The 13,278-nt window shown below is 39.4% G+C and overlaps 1 protein-coding gene across 3 annotated transcripts in view; it reads left to right on the top strand.

Annotated features, from left to right (window-relative positions):
- The window catches only part of CFAP97 (cilia and flagella associated protein 97), a 39,196-nt gene that overhangs the window by 12,121 nt on the left and 13,797 nt on the right, over positions 1 to 13,278 (top strand). For all 3 annotated transcript variants that reach the window (XM_032298779.1, XM_032298777.1, XM_032298778.1), the window contains exon 2: positions 2,021 to 3,078. In XM_032298779.1, coding sequence (XP_032154670.1) covers positions 2,037 to 3,078 — 1,042 coding nt within the window. In that variant the 5' untranslated portion in view covers positions 2,021 to 2,036. The remainder of the gene's footprint in view (positions 1 to 2,020; positions 3,079 to 13,278) is intronic.

Raw genomic sequence — 13,278 nt, 5'->3', positions numbered from 1 at the left:
ATTTTTTCATTTTTATGTATATTTGTCTTTTTTCTCTTTCAGTGCTGAATTGTCTGACTTGGACAGTGGAAGCCCCTTTAAACTGATCCTCTATTTGATTCCCTCCACCCAGGGCATATTTGTAAATATTGTGCTTTCTGGCAACAACAGGATGCTCCAGGCTCTTTGCCTCCAGAAATGCAGTCCCCTGCCTGCCAAGGAGTCCTGGGGAATTTTTGTGGAGAGAATAGTATTAGAAGGTCAATTCTGATCTTAAGGTTATCGTTAACAGATAATGTGACACAGCTGCTTTGACCACTGTACTAACAGAAAAGTATTTTTTTAAGGATATGACTTTTTAGTGATCTTTCTAATGTAATTTCAACTGTATAGAGTATTTAAATATTTTAAATCAATTCTAGTTTTGTGTCATAGTAATATATAAATTTACGGGTCAACTGGTAATTTAAGGTCTATAACAAAAACAGTGGTCTGTAGGGAAAAAAGAAACACAGAAATCAGTGCTGTCTGCCCCATGATAAAGGCAACTACTTTGAACATTTTAATCCATTTTTTCTTTTTTTTTTTTTTTGAGACGGAGTTTCACTCATGTTACCCAGGCTGGAGTGCAATGGCGCAATCTCGGCTCACCGCAACCTCCGCCTCCTGGGTTCAGGCAATTCTCCTGCCTCAGCCTCCTGAGTAGCTGGGATTACAGGCACACACCACCATGCCCAGCTAATTTTTTGTATTTTTAGTAGAGACGGGGTTTCACCATGTTGACCAGGATGGTCTCGATCTCTTGACCTCGTGATCCACCTGCCTCGGCCTCCCAAAGTGCTGGCATTACAGGCTTGAGCCGCCGCGCCCGGCCTCCATTTTTTCTAATACTTAACTCCATGCGTCTGAATAATATGCCTTGATTTTTCCACTTTAGACAGCCATTGTCTGTCTGCTATGAAATGTCTCTTATGTCAGGCTCCCTTTAACACAGTGAGACATATATACTCTTCCCCTTTCATTTTCTGTGTGGTTTTGGCATAGTTAGCGATTGATTACATATTCAGAAGTTTGACATACCTGTGCAGCCTCTTATGTGTGACTCAGAATTTTTGTTCCTCTTCAAGAATGTATGGGAACCTTGACAGGAATCATCTCCTTGTCTCTGTTTCTTCCTTCCTAACCGCAGTGAGGGAGCAGAAAGCGGACAAGTCCTGAAATACGTCAATCCTCACTGCGCGACTTCCACTAAAATCCTATGTGTTTGGGCTGCTTTAGCTGACCCTGTGAGATTTTTCTTTTTTTCTTTTATTTTTTTCACTTTTATTCTCAAGGGAGGTGACTGGTGAGATTTTTTTTTTGACTCTGTCCTTTCCTTATTATAAACTCTAATTATACTTAATTTGTATATTTTTTTCTCTGTTTTGTTGTACTTAATTTATAGAAGGCAGATTTTCCTTAAGGTTCACTTAGGTATCCATGTTTGTAACATCCCTGCCTTGATGATCCGTTATTTTCTTGTGAACTTAACTGTGGGAGTTTTTTTTCAGATAATTGATAGAATTTGTTACTCATACAACCCCATCATCACTTCGGTTTTTTTTGTTGTTGTTGTTTTTGTTTTTGTTTTTGTTTTTTGAGATGGAGTTTCGCTCTTGTTACCCAGGCTGGAGTGCAATGGTGCGATCTCGGCTCACCAAAACCTTCGCCTCCTGGGCTTAGGCAATTCTCCTGCCTCAGCCTCCTGAGTAGCTGGGATTACAGGCACGCGCCACCATGCCCAGCTAATTTTTTGTATTTTTAGTAGAGATGGGGTTTCACCATGTTGACCAGGATGGTCTCGATCTCTTGACCTCGTGATCCACCCGCCTCGGCTTTCCAAAGTACTGGGATTACAGGCGTGAGCCACCGCGCCCGGCGTTTTTGTTGTTTTTATACTGTTTCTCTTATAGCCACACTTGTCAATTTGGGAAAATTATTGTATACAAATGGAAAGTATTTGGAGTCTTTTGTCTGATGTTTACATTTTTTTTTTTTTCAGATATATTTTTGCCATCATGGATCAGTTTGGAGATACATTAGAAGGTGAAGTGGATCATTCTTTCTTTGACAGTGACTTTGAAGAAGCAAAGAAATGTGAAAGTAACTCAGTTTATGACAAGCAAAATGACGACCCAAAAGAAAGAATAGATAAAGATACAAAAAATGTAAGCTTGAACACTGGAATCCAAACAAAGGAAGATTATCTTACTGGGAAGGGAAATGAAAGAAACGTGAAATTTCCCCCAGAACACCCTGTAGAGAATGATGTTACACAAACTGTAAATGCTTTCTCATTGCCAACCACTTCAAAATCACAAACATTGTGTGGTGTTACAACAGGACTTAAAATACACTTGTCCATTCCAAATAGTGTTCCTAAAATCGTAAAAGAAGGTGAAGATGATTATTATACAGATGGAGAGGAAAGCAGCGATGATGGGAAGAAATACCATGTGAAGTCCAAGTCTGCGAAACCACCTACTAATGTCAAAAAAAGTGTAAGGAAAAAGTATTGCAAAATTCGTTCCTCTTCCTCCTCCTCTTTATCTTCCTCACCTTCAAGTTCAGGTACAGATTGTTTAGATGCAGGTTCTGATTGCCATCTATCTGATTCATCTCCATCATCCAAGAAACATGTATCTGAGGTAACCCTCCTATCACCAAAACAGAAGTGTAAGTCAAGAATAAAATCGACAGAAACACGGGCTTTGAGGACTGCAGCAAAATGTGGCCACTACCCTGAGGAGTCTGAAGATACTGTGACCGACGTAACTCCCTTATCAACTCCAGACATCAGCCCTCTTCAGTCTTTTGAACTGGGCATAGCAAATGATCAAAAAGTGAAAGTTAAAAAGCAAGAAAATGTGAGCCAAGAAATATATGAAGATGTTGAGGATTTGAAAAATAATTCAAAATATTTGAAGCCAGCCAAAAAAGGGAGAGAAAAACATGAGCCTGATCTCTCAAAGTCCTCTTCAGTGTCAGACTCCAGTTTAGACCACAGACACAAGCAGAAAGTCCTACATGACACAATGGATCTGAATCATCTCTTGAAAGGTAATTTTCTTCTTAAAATATGTGTATTTATTAATTATATATTGAGCATAAATACTAAATGCTATGAATTTGCATTGAATTTTTCTAGTAGATTTTTTTATTGTTGGGATACTTGATACTATTATTAGTAACTTTACCAAATATTCCATTTTACCATAAAAATATCTGGAATGTAATTTGTATTATTTTGTACAGTAATTTGTATTTGTATAATACAAATTTTATTTTAGTGCCTTACAGACTCAAAAGCCCTAGAGGAAACAGATGGGTAAGATGAATGAGAGAAGGGGAGCCAGCTGTTTTTCCACTTTTGATGGAGATACAGGCATGTTTTACTTTCTTCTTTGAGAAACTCAGCAGCACTCAGGTTAACGTCTGACGTGGTATCCTCATATATCAGGGACAGTGGCAAGAATGCTGGCAAATGAGAGAACTCAGAGTAAACTAAAGAGGACTCTTCAGACTTTTTAATTAAAGGCTAAAGAGAATTGCTTGAAAATAATTACCAAATTGATGAAATAACAACATTAAGTTGCTTTAAGATATAAGACTATTAGAATAGTCTTTTTTTTGCTTTATTTCTGTTTCAATTTATTATTATTTATATTTAGTTTGAAAACAACAATTTTCCAGTTCAAGTAAGAGCAACTTCAAAGTTTATCTTTGGACTAGTTAATAGAACTAATATTATTGGGTAGGTTTTAGGTCAGTTGATAAAGTTTTTAACTTGTAAATAGAATTCTCTGTCTTCCCTTGTTTGAAATGTTGAAGAATAAGTCTTTAGCTACATAAATTACATATGGTAGCAATGTAAGGGCATAAATACCGTGTTAGTAGAGTGACTCATGGTCAAATTGACTAGGTGTATTTAGGAGCAGTTCACACTTGATGTTCCCTCTTTTGTAGGTTTTGTTTTTTGTTTTTGAGACAAGGTCTTGCTCTGTCATCCAGGCTGGAGTGAAGAGGCATGACCACAGCTCACTGCAGCCTTGACCTCCTGGGCTTATGTAATCTTCCTGCCTCAGCCTCCAGAGTACCAAGGACCACAGGCCTGCCCCACCATACCTGGCTAATGTTTTTTATTTTTGTAGAGACAGGTTTCACTATGTTGCACGGACCACCTCAAACCCCTGGGCTCAAGCAAACCTCCTACCTTGGCCTCCCAAAGGGCTGGGATTACGGGTGTGCGCCACTGCATCTGGTACATTTGGAGGTATTTTTTCCCTCTTTCTCTGATTGTACCTATGGATTGTTTAGAGTCTCTGAAAAATCACACACATAGTGTTGGCCATCACCATTTGGTGGCAAAGCCTCCACTCCATACATCTTTCTTAATAAATGCTCATTCAGCCCTCTTAGAACTTTCAGCATTAAAGAGTTTTTTTTTTTTTTTTTTTCAGGCTCTCTACTTCCTCCCATAAGATCTAAAGTGATCTTTTACAAAGTAAATTTTAAAAAAGAAAAGTAAATCAATCCTACTAGTTTCTACTCTTCAGTGATTTACTCTTATATTAAAATAACATCTGAAGGCTGGGCGCAGTGGCTCACACCTGTAATCCCAGCACTTTGGGAGGCCAAAGCGGGTGAATCACAAGGTCAGGAGTTCGAGACCAGCCTGGCCAAATGGTGAAACCCCATCTCTACTAAAAATAGAAAACATTAACTGGGTATAGTGGTGGGCACCTGTAATCCCATCTACTCAGGAGGCTGAGGCAGGAGAATCACTTGAACCCAGGAGGCAGAGGTTGCAGTGAGCTGAGGTCACGCCACCCCAGCCCAGGCAACAGAGTTGAGACTCCATCTCAAAAAATAAAAATAAAAAAAATAGCATCTGACCAGGAGCAGTGGCTCACACATGTAATCCCAGCACCTTTGGAGGCCAAGGTGGGAAGACTGCTTGAGGTCAGGAGTTTGAGAGCAGCCTGGCCAACATGGCAAAACTCTGTCTCTACAAATAATGCAAAAAATTAGCCAAGCATGGTGACACACACCTATATTCTCAGGTATTCCGGAGGCTGAGACATGAGAATTGCTTGAGCCTGGGAGGTGGAGGTTGCAGTGAGCAGAGATTGTGCCACCGCATAGCAGCTTGGATGACAGAGCAAGACTCCATTTCAAAAAGAAAATTATATATGAATTTTGTCTGTGTGTTGATTAGTTAAGCTAGAGCATATGATTCCCTGGGTGGGTGATTCATTGGATTGATGGACAGCAGGCTGCAGCTGTCTCCAGCTCTTCTGGGTTTCCAGCACCAACCTCAAGTGCTCTAACAACAATTTTTAAATATTTTGGTCTTAGGACCCTTTTACGTTCACAAAAATTATTGAAGATTCCAAAGAGCTTTTTTTGTTTATATAGGTTATAGCTTATATCCATAAATATTTACCATAATAGAAATTCAAAATTAAAAAAGTGTTGATTTAATAGAAGTAATAAACTCATTATATAGTTACTATATAATGTAAGTAACTGTCATGAAAAAGCTGTATATCCAAAACATTAGTGATTTTTGCTAATCTCTAGTGTCTGGTTTAATAGAACATGGCTGGATTCTGAAATCGGCTTCTGCTTATAATCTATTGTATATCTATTATAATCTATATTTAAAGGATGTACAGAAAATCGGGCATATACAAAATGTGGTTCAAAAATGGAGGAACGTTTTAAAAACCTTTTCAGTTTACTGTGGATTTTTTTTGATAGCACAAGTAGTAGTTTCTTCTTTTTTTAAACAGTCTCTCTGTCGCCCAGGCTGGAGTCCAGTGGCATGATTTTGGCTCACTGCCATCTCTGCCTCCCAGGTTCAAGCAATTCTCCAGCCTCAGCCTCCCAAGTAGCTGGGATTACAGGCATGTGCCACCACGGTGGCCCAGCTAATTTTTGTATTTTTAGTAGCGATGGGGTTTCACCATGTTGGCCAGGCTGGTCTGGAACTCCGGCCCACCTTGGCCTCACAGAGTGCTGGGATTATGGGGGTGCACCACCTTGCCCGGCCCGCAACTAGTAGTTTCTTAGATGTAGTTGCAATGTGAAATCTGAAATTAATCTCAATTAACTTTTCATCTTGAATTTCATAGTCTGTTACATTAAAACATATTGATCTTTCTTAATTGATTTTTAATGTGTATTTGTATCATGAAATATTGAGTATTTGGAAAATATTGTTTCACTGAGCTTACAAATGTTGGCAGGCCAGGCACAGTGGGTACGGCTGTCATCCCAAGATTTTGGGTGGTAGAGGTAAGCGGATCACTTGAGTGCAACATGGTGAAACCTTGTTTCTACCAAAAATACAAAAATTAGCTAGGCATGGTGGTGTGTGCTACTGCAGTCCCAGCTACTGGGGAAGACTGAGGTAGGAGGCTCACTTGAGCCAGGGAGTTGGAGGTTGCAGTGAACTGAGATCACGCCACTTGATTTCAGCCTAGGAGACAGAGCAAGACCCTGTCTCAAAAAAAAAAAAAAAAAAAAAAAAAGGTTGGCAAATTTCAGAATACATAAATAGAAATCATAGTTGCTAATATCACTACCAGTTGCATCAGAAAACTCTTGAGAAGCTGTCAAACTCATGGTGGCAGATAGAAGTTGACCCAAAATACTCTTTTTTGCTAAAAAGCTCAAATTTTATTATTGGTAACAAATACTGTCAACTGTTTTCCTTGAAGTGACAGAACTGTTCTTTAAAATTATATTTGTAATGCAAAAATTGGATGGTGTTAGAAATTTAAAAAAAAATTCATGAACTAATGCAGATTGTTCACTAATATTGTGTAATAACATGTATCTTGATATATTTGGTTTTTTTTTTCTTGTGTGTCAGATTTCTATTGCTGCCTTGCTCTTCTTTAATAATTTTTACTGTGATTTATATGTGTTTAACCCATTTCCTGTCCAGGAAAAAAAGAAAGAAGTACAGCTCACTGCCAGCACTGATTTCTTGGGGCAAATAGGAAATGTGTTAAAAGTAGCAGCCTATAGTTTGGCATTAAAAAATATCATTCTTGTAAAATTAGGTCAAAACTTAGATGTTGAACAGAGAAATGTTCTAGAAGATAAATTAAAATATTTAATATGCCTAATAGGCTTCATTTTTTAAATTCAGGCTTGTTTGACTAAATCATTATTTTTAAGGAGACACTCCATTTTTAAAAATTTTACAAGTACTATTTGATCTCATAAATTAAAAACCCCACTTCAGTATCCTAGGAATGAGGATAGAAAAGATCATACAAAAGTAAGATATTGTTTCAGCCAATAAAAAGCTTCATATAGAACAAAAACACCCAACTCTTGGAATTTGTCAAGTTTTTTAAAAAAAAAAAACATCTCATAGAAAATAGTCTGATTTTTGGGCTCTTTGTTCAGGGTCATCAATGATTATCCAGGATTTTGAATACAAGAAAGGAACTCGAATGAAACAATATTTCTCATATAACAGGTGGCCCAAAGATAGAATAGGCTTCAGGGCTGATGGACTGAGGGGCTCAAAAACGTCATCAGGGACCTATTCTAGCACTGCGTTCCTCCGGCCCTGGTGTTGGCTTCATTTTTAGGCTGCTAGGAGATGTCTGCAGCCGTTTTCAGTTTTGGTCTTCAGACACAACAGTGTTCAGAGAAAGACAGTGTGTCTTACCTGACTCTTGGAACGGAGAAAACGTTTTAAAGAAATTTCTCCCAGTCAGCTTCCACTTAAGTCGCCTTGCCCAGAATGATTACACTCCTGTTACTGAAGCAGTCGTTGGGAAGGGGAAATGGGATTTTCCTGGGCCAGTCAGGCTCATGCGGGAAGTCAGGGATCTCTGGAGCAGGAGGAAGACAGGTGTACAGTAATTGGGCATCCACCTTTGTCCAGCAGAGCTTCTCAAACTTTAATATGCATCCAGCTAACCCACAGGTACTGTTAAAATGCAGATTCTGGTTCAGTAAAACTAAGGTAAGAGCTAAATCAGCATTTGTAACCAGCCCCTACTGGTGATACCATGCTGCTGATCCCTGGTCTGAATATCAAGACACTGAGTAAACTGTTTGGTTCCACTGAAAATAAATCATTCTTCACTCTTCCTGTCTAACCCATTTCTGAAACTTAATTGGATATAGAGAACGTAAATATTTTTAACTTTTAAATAAGAAAAATAATCCTATCCCAAATGCCTGAAGAGTTCTCCAGTTATAATTAAATGGAAATACTGTTGAAAGGAAGTTTTATTCATAGTACTGCATAGTAAGGAGCCCCTGATAGAAGAGACATGCCAGTAGGTGGCGCTCAGGGCTCTTGAAGGCACAGGAACAAATAGGCATTTTGCCAGTTGGTACATCTGTTATTGGAGTCCATAATCTAGCAGTCCACCAAGGATTCTGTATAATAGTAAAGATTTTCAACACTAATTATGACGGTCTATTACATAAGGTATTGCCATGATTTTTCAAAATTATCATGCTTGATTTACACAGTGAAGTTTTTCAGATCCAAAATCATTTTCCTGTTTTTTCTTTGTTTTCCACTGTATAACTGCAGCTGTGGTCATGGTAGATGGATGTGTATGCATAGCCGGGCTTGTGCCTTTTCTGCATTCATCTCTCAATACACTTTCTCACTTTTAACTTCTGCTAAATAGGCTTTTCTAGGCTGCTTTGGCTTACCTAACGTCTTCACAGACTTTTCCACTTCTTGGAACATAAATCCACTTTGTGTGGGGAGGATGATGTGACAGACGACATGTGGGCCTGTCAGAGCACAGCTGAGGCAGGAATGCAGCATCCTCTCTATGTCCTTTCCGTTTAAACATCACCAGGCACTTCAGCACAGAGGTGCAGTAAGACAGGTTACTGCTTAAGGTAGTGAAGACTGAGGAAACGATTCCGCAAGTTGTTAACAGCAGGTATTGGGGAGAGTTCAGATAATGAGGGACATCTGTAGAGCCAACCACATTAACATTTATTGGTTTAAAATAACTTGTTGTTAGGCCGGGCGCGGTGGCTCAAGCCTGTAATCCCAGCACTTTGGGAGGCCGAGGCGGGTGGATCACAAGGTCAAGGGATCGAGACCATCCTGGTCAACATGGTGAAACCCCGTCTCTACTAAAAATACAAAAATTAGCTGGGCATGGTGGCGCGTGCCTGTAATCCCAGCTACTCAGGAGGCTGAGGCAGAAGAATTGCCTGAACCCAGGAGGCGGAGGTTGCGGTGAGCCGAGATCGCGCCATTGCACTCCAGCCTGGGTAACATGAGTGAAACTCCGTCTCAAAAAAAAAAAAAAAAAAAAAAAAAAAAAACTTGTTGTTTATGAAATGGAAATTTGAACTGTAAAATATTAAGCCTATGAAACAAAGAGTAATAAAGGAATGTAAAATCAAATCTGTCAGTATCGGGCATGGAATCATGAAGCAGTGTTGAACCAAGGTGAAGACAGTTTTGAAAGTGGAATAAAAAAACGTAGGCTTCTGGATGTTAGCGACATGGTCACAAAGAAGCCAGCAGCTGTTCTGAGCAGGCACTTTACTTGTAGGAGGAGATTGTTGATAAAGGTTGCTAAGGTCCATTCTAACTTCAGAGTTCTTAGGGTTCTGTGAGAAATATTGGCAGAAGGGACAATCATTGTAGACTGGCATTATTAGATACAGGACTTTAAAGCGAATCTTTAAAGATTAGTAGAATTTCGGAATATTCAGCCTCTTTAAGCTCAAGGGTGGTTACTTGGGGAATTTCCCACCTCCATCAAAAGCCGTCTTTGCTAGGTAAATGTCAAAAAATGGTCAGAATTAGATCCTTGACCTTGAGCTGTAAATGCCTGAATAGGCAGAGAGGGCATTAAAAAAGTGGAGTGGTAAGCAGAAGTTTAGACATAAATTATGGCATGAATCTCACCTGTTTGGAGAGCGTCGACGTTGTTGACCAGACTAGATTTGAAGGTATGTTTCATATTTTGTGTACATAAAATTAGGTCACTTTAAAAAGAATCTGAAATGGCAAAATTTAAAACATTTTAGAAATACATGGCCTCAAAATTTACTTATGTAGACTATGAAATAAACGGTCCAGGACGTATTTTGAGGAGAAAAATGAAAGAAATGACATTAAAGAAGCATTGATGAGCAGAGAAACTGGTTAAATTTTTTGCTAAAATGATACCAGCGTGTGAGGGGTTGAAGTAAAGTTCAAGGGGAAGATACAGACCCTGTTACACTCCCTAAGAAAGGAGATGCTTGTACAGAGATTAGCAGCCAGCATGTCCTGCCTGGAAGCACATTTCATCCTCGCTTCCTGGCAAACTGCAGGGAATCTCAATACCCTCAGCACACTACAAGTATTGCCAAACATTTGAGAAAGGCAAAAATCAGCAGAGAGGCACCAGACTCAGCTGAAGAATGTAATACTTCACACTCTTAAAAGAGCAAACTTGATGATTTTAGGATCTTTGAGGACAAAACTGTTTTCACTAATAAGACTACGCCTTGATTTGCTTTTTATTTATTTTTCTTTTCTTTTTTTTTTTTTTTTTGGGACGGAGTTTCGCTCTCGTTACCCAGGCTGGAGTGCAATGGTGCGATCTCGGCTCACCGCAACCTCCGCCTCCTGGGTTAAGGCGATTCTCCTGCCTCAGCCTCCTGAGTAGCTGGGATTACAGGCACGCGCCACCATGCCCAGCTAATTTTTGTATTTTTAGTAGAGACGGGGTTTCACCATGTTGACCAGGATGGTCTCGATCTCTTGACCTCGTGATCCACCCGCCTCAGCCTCCCAAAGTGCTGGGATTACAGGCTTGAGCCACCGCGCCCAGCCTATTTTTATTTTCTTGAGATGGAGTCTCACTCTGTTGTCCAGGCTGGAATGCAGTGGCATGATCTCTGCTCACTGCAACCTCCGCCTCCCAGGTTCAAGCAATTCTCATGCCTCAGCCTCTCCAGTCGCTGAGATTACAGGCGTGCACCACCATGCCCGGCTAATTTTTGTATTTTTATTAGAGACGGGGTTTTGAGCCAGGCATTAAATGAGTTGCAAAACCATTAAACTCTGCCACTTGCTGACTTTTTAAAATAAAAATGTTGTGTTAACATATAATTGGTTTATTATTTTTAGAGGAATTAATATCTTTAAAACACTTAATTTCTAGCGTGGTAAATACTGGTAGATGTAATCCACATACATCTACCTCAGTCTTTAGGGGGATGTAAGGGGTTCCTGAGGTCTAGGAGAATGGAACTAGAATAGGTGATTATTCGTAATGCTACAAAATTTTGGATAAAATCTTAGAGAAAAAATTTTTTAAACTTAGTAAATCTTCCAAAATACAATGAGGAAAAGTAACAATAGTTTTATTAAAGATTTAGAAAAAGAGGACAAACAACGTGAGTGAGTGGTTTTATCAGCAGCACATTAAAAAATTAAACCAGAAGTATTACTTAGCCTTAAAAATGGAGGAAATTCTGACATAATGCTACGTGCGTGAACCTTGAGGACATTATGCTAAGTGAAATAAGGCAGCCTCAGAAAGACAAGTGCTGTATGATTCTATGAGATCTTGGAGTAGTCAAAATTATAGAGACAAATGGTGGCTTCCAGAGGCCAAGGGAAAGGAGCAGTGGGGAGTCATGTTTAATGGATACAGAATTTGTTTTACACAATGGAAGGAGTTTTGGAAATGGGTGGTGATGGTTACGCAGTATGAATGTATTCAGTACCATTGAACTGTATACTTAAAAATGGTTAACTTGGTAAATTTTGTGTTCCATGTGTTTTGCCACAGTAAAAAATTAAAACACTAGCCCTGTCTGATAGGGTTTCTGTTATGCTAAATATGAGTGCTCATAATATGCCAACAGAATTGGGAAAAAAGTAAACAAAATTCAGCCTAAAAAGATTTTTAAAATAGTATAGGAAGATATGCCAGGCATATCTCCTTTAACAAGGAGAAAGTAAAAGTGTATCAATCCTATTAATATACAAACTAGAACTCAAGATATGAAAATCACTAAAAGAAACAGAGAAGGGTGTTTCACGTTAGTAAATCGGCCAAATACACCAAAAAGATAAACGTCATTGATTTGAAATGTATGATAAAGGCAGAACAGAGCTGGACAATGACATTTGGGAAGCCATATCACCATGGGAGATAGATAATCAACTTAAGCCAAATAACAACAAACTAGCCATCTGCTTGTGGGATGCTCTTGGCCACAGGTATTTTGTCTGTCACACAGTGATTTTTTAAAAAGTGATGAAGTAATCAGTTGTTGCTACATAACAGATTACCCCAACACTTAGGGAAAAGAGAGACTCAAAGGTAGGGGTGACTCAGTGGCCGGGACTACAGTCAACTGAATGCTGTGTACTCATGTCAGGTGCCTGGACTTGGTTCAACCTGAAAACCAGAACTAAAGGACCCACATAGGCTTCTCCATGCAGCCTGGCTTCCTCACATGTCTCAGCCTTAGCGTAATTGGACATCTTACATGGTGGCTCAGGGTTCTAAGCACATGTGTTCTGGGAAACAAGGCAGAAACCTCGTTGCCTTTTATGACCTAGCCTCAAAAGTCACATTGCATCATTTCTTTCATGCTCTATTGGTTGAAATGGTCATTCATAAACCCTTCTAGATTTAACGGAAAAGGGCATAAACCCTACTTAATGAGAGAAGTGTCAAATAATGTAAAGTGTAATACTTAAAGATTTTATATCTTAAAATCTCTTCAGTCCAAAGATTGATTTACATTCCTCCCATATGCAAAAATGCGTCCACCCTTTCCACAGATGCCCCTAACTTAGAGAGCCAGGATCTAAATCAGGTCCAGGTGCAGCTGAGAGTCCTCAGGTGTGGTTTCTCAGCTACATCTCTCTGAGTACTTTGAGAGCCTCCTGGGAGAGACTGGGGATGAGGAGCAGTTTCGCTTTTACGCCGCGTAAGTTTTGGCTTTTTTATATTCCTTCTAAATTTTGCTTGAAAATGGGCCAGTTCTTTTTATTATTTTTTTAGTTCATCTCTCTTTGTCCATTCTTATTGTGGGTAAAATAAACCACCAGTACTTTGAGCATCCTGCTTGGAGGTCTGCTAGGCCAGGCCTACCAATGCGGTTGTTTTCACATTTCCCTTAACACTGCAGGCACAGTGTTGCTAAACATTTGGCCATTTCATCCTATCAGGCTTCATCAACAGTCTTCTCCAGGCTCTTGCAGCTCCGCTGGCCACCCAAAGCTGGTCCACC

This window comes from Sapajus apella, unplaced genomic scaffold (genome assembly GCF_009761245.1).
Source record: "Sapajus apella isolate SASKATOON/1434 unplaced genomic scaffold, GSC_monkey_1.0 scaffold39, whole genome shotgun sequence".
Taxonomy (NCBI): domain Eukaryota; kingdom Metazoa; phylum Chordata; class Mammalia; order Primates; family Cebidae; genus Sapajus; species Sapajus apella.
The sequence above is the reverse complement of the archived record's forward strand: the minus strand, read 5'-3'. Positions and strand labels throughout refer to the sequence as shown.